Below are 7,514 nucleotides of genomic sequence, written 5' to 3'. Positions count from 1 at the left end.
GATCCGGTGTGGATCTGGACCGTGTGGCCAGCGAAAATAATACTATGGCGAAGGCTTGGCGCTCACGCAGCTTGGTAACCAACAAACTGTCATAAAAAAAGATCAAACTTAATTTAAAATTGTTTAAAAGCAATAAAACGTCTAATGCGCCACATACGTTAACGGCTGTTTAAATGCCTACTGGCCGAACGTCACATTGCGGCATTAATATTTATGAGCGTATCCTTCCAATGAAGTGGGCCGGGTCAAGCTGCGTCATTAATATTCATGAGCCAAGCCTTCAGGATTAACAACAGCTTCCAATCAGATAAGCCTGCGGGACGAACGTCACGTTCGGTCGTTAATATTCATAAGACAAGCTCTCGCTGTAGTAGGATCGATAAATTTGCTCCCGTTAACGGTCGATTCCGGTCCGCGTATATTTACGTGGACTTCACGGGATTACGTCACGTTGATGAATTCGACGAGGGCGCATCCGTCCGCGTATGATAAACAAATCTGCGCCAGTCACTTAAATGTGCGCAAGAATGACCGGTAACGGTTGGTTTAAAGACGCGGTAACGTTATATTAAAGAAAACACCGAAGTGGATCACATCAGGGTGTGTGTCGCTGAGCCCGCTGAGCCCATGGCGGGTCCCGCATTCACCGGAGCGCACGGGAGCTGGATCACATCCCGGTTACCGGAGGACGCGTCATCTTCTTCATCGTTATCATCGTCGTCGTCCGCAGAGAAACCGCGCAAACGGAGAGCCTTTAACCTGGTCAGACTGCGGCAGCACACCGCCCCCGGTAACAACAACACGCCGTTTGTGATCTCCGGTCACATCAAGCACATCTGCAGCAACTGCAGCCGCGGGAATGAGCTCCGGGACGGTGAGTGATGATAACGGGCCCGACCGGACCGGACCGGTGCTGGACAGTAAACAAGCCATCTTTTTGTTCTTGTTTATTTTGGCCTATTTCATTTTTAAATAGTTAACACTTGACATCACAGTGTACATGTTACTGGTAAAAAAAAATAAAAAAATAAATATATATATATAATTGTTTACTTTTTAAAAATACAACATTTCTATAAAATATCAATTAAAAAAAAATTTTTTTTTAACTTGCAATATTTCCAGTACTAGCAGAAAATTAATTAGCCATTCATGTGCTTTTATGGTTGCAATTAATATTAATGTTTTTTATTTAATTTCCATTTATTGCACTAGTCTGTTAACAAGCTACTGTAGATACTGTACTGTTGCCTTGGTGTCATATTTACTGTAAAAAATGTTAAAGTAAATTCCTGTTAAATCACCTGACCACATACAGTAAAAAAAATTATACGTTTACTGTAAAATACTGTGTGGGTTTTGGAAGTAAATAGTTATTATTTATGATATTCATTAATGCAATGCATGTACTTTTACAATAAAATAATATGTTGAGTCATGAAAATATGAGTCTGATTAATTTACAATGTTGCATCATATTAAATAAATATTAATTTTATATATAAAAACAATGCAAAATATAAATTATAATGTAAATAATTTAGCTAAGAAACACATTAAATAAGTTATATATAAATATATTCGATTTTTTATTTTAATTTATAATTAAATATTATTTATATACATACAGTTGACAAACAGTTTTTGTTTATTGCAATATTTATTTGTAGAATTTTTGCTCGGTAGTATTCTTGATTTTATTATATTATGTCATGAACCCTGGCATGTCAAGTGTGATCTAATATGTGGATACGTTTTGGTAAATTCACTTTTTATTGTTTTGTTGTCTTATATGCATGCATTCTGCATCCCAGGTGTTCGTTTTACCCGATGTAAACGTGAACCTTCAGCAGAAAAGCCCTTCTGTTTAGATCAGACAGATACAGTTACAGTCATTAAATTTAGCATTTTTTAAAAGATAACGTTTTCTGGCATTCGCTTAACTAATGTGTGTTTCTAAACACAATGTTGAATGACTTTGTGCGTTGATTTAAAGGAACAGTTCACCCAAAAATGAACATTTGCTGAAATCTACTCACCCTCAGAGCATCCCAGATTAGGATGAGTTTGTTTCTTCATCAGATTTGGAGAAATGTAGCATTGCATCACTTGCTCACTGCAAGTGAATGGGTGCCGTCAGAATGAGAGCTGATACAAACATCACAATCCACAGCACTCCAGTCCATCAGTTAACATCTGGAGAAGACAAAAGCTGAAACACATCCAGCATTAAGACGCTTTTAACTAAAATACGAGTCCATAATCCATAATAATAAAGAAAAGGTGCATCTGCTGTTGTCCCTCGCATCAAAATCCAGCCACATATGTGTTTAGAGCTGTTTAAACGCTGCTTGATCTGTGCAGATTTCTCTCCTGATTCAGACCAGAACACTTTTTCACTGGAGGAAGCGTTATTATGGATTATGGACGCTATGTATTTTAGTTAAAAACATCTTAATGCTGGATTAGTTTCAGCTTTTGTCTTCTCCAGATGTTCACTGATGGACGAGTGCTGTGGATTATTGTGATGTTTTTATCAGACTCTCATTCTGACGGCACCCATTAAAAAAAAAAAAATCAATAAATGCAGAAATGCATTTGTGTCCGAAATGTAATTCCTGCTGACTCGGATACAATACAGCACTTGGACTCACAGGGAACGTTTTTTCCACGCTTTACAGTCAGTACGGGACCGTATTAGTCGCTGTGTGGAATGAATGGTGGATTATTAGAGCGCAGATGTGATGTCAAATATATCTGAAGATTATTCTCCTGGGATTAGAAATGTACACTTTATACGTGTGACACTTGTCTCCCCCCTTCTGAATTTCCTTAATCTAAGAGAATGAATGTTAATTGATGTCTTTGCCCAGTTTTATTGAGTTACCAAATGGAAAAAGTAATAAAAAAAGGTCTGAAAACTTGTAATCTGAGTCAAAATGGAGAGAGAGATTCTGTTTTAGTTATTTCTCCTGAAGATTATTGAATTAGTTGCATTAGTTTTTCCAATCACGTGATCCTAAAGGTATTTGGTCTCCGCTGTGAGATTTATAATACTTGGTTTCTGCACTTTCAAAAGCATTTCAATAACTCAAGGTATTTACCGTTCGGTTTCACCTTGACTGGAAATCTTGAGAGTCTGATTTACTAGTTTGTTAAAGGAATAATTCACCCGGGAATGAAAGTTGTGTAGTTTCTCTTTCATTGTTGTTTTGGCGAACGTTTGAGGTCTGTTTTCATGCAGAGAAAGTGGATGTTGAGTTTTACTCTCAAAAAGCACAATAAAAGACATCTGCTACTCCTTAACCCTATAAAGCCATATTCTAAGGCTTCTAAATGATCAGCATGATCAAATCTCCTGCATGTCTTCTGTCTCTGATTGATCGTTTAGAGTGTTTTATCCAGTCAAAGCTCTTTTAGTGTAATTGTGCAAACGTCCAGCTTCAGCTCGAGCTTCTCGTGTGAAATCTTGACTGATTTTGATCAAGTAAGCGTCAGAATAACGTCAGTAATATCTCCAGATGAACACTTACTGGACTGAAGCAGCTCAGCTTTACTTGATTCTCCATCAATCATGTTTTAGAGTCTCAAATCTGATCCTCAGGATCTTTTGAGGAGCGTTTGTTTCCAGAAGCTTTACTTTCACTGTTCCTCAGCGGAGGAATGATCTTCACAAGCCTCCAGAACATCTCACATCTTCTGAGGAGCCTTTATTTCTTCAGCTCTCAGTCACTGCATTATATGTTTGGAGCATTTCAATCTCATCTGATTACTGGAGATATAGAGAGATGACTGATATTTATAGCATTTTATATAAGCATCTGCTGCAGTGTTATAAAGATCTCACTGATTTACATCAAAAGCAGCAGATTTTCATCATAGAAATATCAGCATCTGTAGCAAACTGCATGTTTTTCTCAGTTTGAGCCTCTGAATAAAACTGAGCTGTTTTATCTTCGTAATCTCACTATCTCAGTCTATATGAGCCTGGATCAAAACATAAAATGCATACGTAACTTTTTTTGTTTTAAATGTCTAAAGGGTCAATAAACTCTTCCATTTCCACTTCCAACGCTTCCATTGCAAACGTCCCGTGTGTGTTTTGGTGTGTTCAGCAGAGGGTGCCGAGCGTCTGGCGGCGATGCGCTCCGATTCGCTGGTTCCCGGGACGCACACGCCACCGATCCGCAGACGCAGCAAACTGGCCAGTCTGGGACGACTCTTCAAACCGTGGAAATGGAGAAAGAAAAAGAGCGACAAGTTCAAGCAGACGTCTGCAGGTAGGACACACGCAGACGCACTGTTTTCTAGGGCTGGGTTTTGACACAAATTTCACGATTCGATTCTCATTCACAAGCTTGCGATTCGATTACCGATTCGATTCAATATTGATTATTTTAGATATATATCAGGTACAATACATGCCAAATTTTCTCAAGGAAAAAAAAAATCTCAACTAATGCTGTAAAATATACATAAGAGTCAGCTGGTACTACATTACTATAATATTGAAGGTTAAAATTAATGAAGTTTTTACAATACTAAAGTTACAGTTACATATTAATATTTCTACTTCAATTTGTTTTTTTGTTTTTTTTAACATTGGCTGTCAATAAAACTTGATGGATTTATTCAAACATAAATTAAACATTGAAGAACAGTAAAAAATTATGATGAATATGTTATATGGTGCATATATTAAGCAAAATGCCCCTCTCTACAGTTTATTTTTCTATCTGACTAATGAGTTTATGGTCACCTAATATGTTTTGTTTCTGATGTAAATGTGACGTTACGTGACATTGTTTACAAGCCGTTGTATTGACGTCTTTGCGCGGCTGAAACACTGATTGAGCGATTACATGAGACAGGATACGGATTGTAAAGTTGTTCTCTTTCTTTTAATTTGCCTTCAGATGTTTAGTCATGTTTATTTTGTGCTGAAACTGGTATCAATGTGGAGGAGATGATCAGTTCACGTCTGTTGAACTGAGGCGCTACAGCGATCTGTCACTCCACATTAAACAATGCCAAAATGGCATTTATTGTCTGAATACTGCAATACAATGGACATAATTTAAAATCCGAGACTTTGTTTCATATTAAAAGTACCAAAGCACAATGCTTATTGCGATTTATTGGATGGGAAGTAGCCTACCCTTCAATGTTCCGTTCATTAACTGTGAACAGGCTAGACTAATCAATTCTTGGGATTCATTCCGTAAAAATGAGAATCGATTAATATCGAGATATCGATATTTTTTACCCAGCCCTACTGTTTTCATTTATAAGCGTGTCGTTGATGATTGGCAGTGCTGGAGAGGAAGATGTCGACGCGTCAGAGCAGAGAAGAGCTCATCAAGAGAGGCGTGCTGAAGGAAGTGTATGAGAAAGGTAAGAAAAGAGATTCTGGACGTCATCCGTTCAAGCAGACAGGACCTGAATGTGCTTTATTGGAAACGTCTCGATCTGTGTGTCAGTAGAGGAGGTCAGCGTTGACGTGTGTGTGAGTGACCTGGACAGACAGACGAGAATCAGTCCAGTATCAGAATCTGCAGACGCCAGTGTCACAGTGACAGGTGCGTTACTGTCCACATCTCAAATTCTACACAGTTGGGCTCGTATCGTCACCAAAAACAGCCATAGTCTCTAATGATCATTTTTCACCCTTTACAGAAGGCTAATTCTGTTACTGTACCTTTAAGACATTTCACACTGATGTTTATCGGGAACAGATCGAAAGCTAAATAGGTGTAGATATGCAAATGAGGGCAGGTATATGTTAATAAGGTTCTGGTGGTGATGATTTCTGAACAAGTCGTTTTTGCTGTTCAGTTTCAGTAAATGTTCTAGATGAACTTTGTGAGTTATGAGAGTTGAAGTGTCTCCCAGACAACAAACTCTTTTTTTATAAGTTTATTATAAATTATTTTAATTGATATAATTTTTTATATAATTTTATATATTATTAATTATTTTATACATTCATATATATATATATATATATGTATATGTGTGTGTGTGTGTGTGTGTGTGTGTGTATATATATATATTTTTTTTTATTCAAATCTTTATTTGGGAAAGAAATTAATATTTTTATTCAGGATGCATTAAATTGATCAAAAGTGACCGTAAAAATATTTATAATGTTACAAAAGATCCGGAAAAAACGTTTCCACAAAAATATTGTGCAGCACAACTGTTTTCAACATTGATAATAATCAGAAATGTTTCTTGAGCAGCAGATCAGCATATTAGAATGATTTCTGAAGGATCATGTGACACTGAAGACTGGAGTAATGATGCTGAAAATTTAGATAAATTACATTTAAAAATATATTCACATAGAAAACAGAAATATTTCACAATTTTTACTGCATTTTTAATCCAATAAATGCAGCCTTGGTGAGCAGAAGAGATTTCTTTCAAAACCATAAAAAAATTTGACCAGTAGTATAAAAAAAAACACACACATATATATATATATATATATATATATATATATATATACACTAAAATTACAGTAAAAACAGTAAAATTGTGAAATATTATTACAGTTTAAAATGTTTTCTATGTGAATACATGTTAAAATGTAATTTATTCCTGTAATCAAAGCTGAATTTTCAGCATCATTACTAGAGCCCGACCGATATATCATTTTGCCGATTTTGTCGGCCGATATGAGTCTGTCACAGATATGTCGGTATCGGCGAATATGCCACCCATATGAAATTTTTTTTACAGAACATAAAATGCAGATAAAATGCTTGTAAATGGTGTAATTATGTAGTTTGTCCAGCAGGGCGCGCTCCATTGTTTGCTACTGGCGATCTGGATGAAATTCTTTAAAGCTTAAGTGTATGGAATACCATTGAAACTTTGAACGGCCATATCTCTGTAACGGGCACGGCAGATCCGCACCAAATTCGGGGGATCCCTTCAGCTCGAGGAACCCTCTCGAACGGTGAATCGAGTGTATGTCTCGAGGCCCCCTTTCGAAATGAGACCACCCTCGCGTCGATAGCCCCCGGGGTCCGGGAGTTACGGGCGGTTCAATTCGCATTTGGTGGAGATATGCCGCCGCGTTCGCGAGATAGTGACACCAGCCAACACTTTCACTTCAGTAAGGAGGTCTCTTGTTCAGGCAGCAGCATTCAAGCGTTGTCTTATTTGACTGTAAGTGCCCTGCGAAGTAGACTTCACATGATATTCTGCCATGATTCCAGTTCCAAGGGAATGTACACATTACATTCAAGGGCAATTACAATAAAGTGCGCGAGATGTTATTTTAAATAGTATTTATTTACAGAGGTATATTATTTCACACTTCTCTAGTAAGTTTCGTTTGTGTGTGAAGACAGTAGTGCAAATGTGTAAATGAATGTTCCGAAGTGAAATAAACTCCCAACGGAATAAAGTTGAATGGAATTTAAATAAAGTTGAATAAAATTCAACTTTACTGTTCAGTGCACTGATGTCAGACTCATTTTGGATAATAAAGTTTATTGTTAAAT

At 37.0% G+C, this 7,514-nt stretch overlaps 1 protein-coding gene across 5 annotated transcripts in view; it reads left to right on the top strand.

Annotated features, from left to right (window-relative positions):
* Positions 1-426: 426 nt before the first annotated feature.
* The window catches only part of LOC107557022 (phosphatase and actin regulator 1-like), a 19,462-nt gene continuing 12,374 nt past the window's right edge, over positions 427-7,514 (top strand). The window contains exons 1-4 of one of the 5 annotated variants that reach the window (XM_016240320.1): positions 427-874; positions 4,116-4,280; positions 5,314-5,394; positions 5,481-5,579. In XM_016240320.1, the coding sequence (XP_016095806.1) occupies positions 628-874; positions 4,116-4,280; positions 5,314-5,394; positions 5,481-5,579 (592 nt within the window). In that variant the 5' untranslated portion in view covers positions 427-627. The remainder of the gene's footprint in view (positions 875-4,115; positions 4,281-5,313; positions 5,395-5,480; positions 5,580-7,514) is intronic. The other 4 variants (XM_016240318.1, XM_016240317.1, XM_016240316.1 and 1 more) reach the window with 4 other exon arrangements.

Source organism: Sinocyclocheilus grahami, unplaced genomic scaffold, assembly GCF_001515645.1.
Source record: "Sinocyclocheilus grahami isolate Dianchi unplaced genomic scaffold, SAMN03320097.WGS_v1.1 scaffold587.1, whole genome shotgun sequence".
Classification (NCBI taxonomy): domain Eukaryota; kingdom Metazoa; phylum Chordata; class Actinopteri; order Cypriniformes; family Cyprinidae; genus Sinocyclocheilus; species Sinocyclocheilus grahami.
This window is presented reverse-complemented; position numbering and strand designations above follow the sequence as displayed.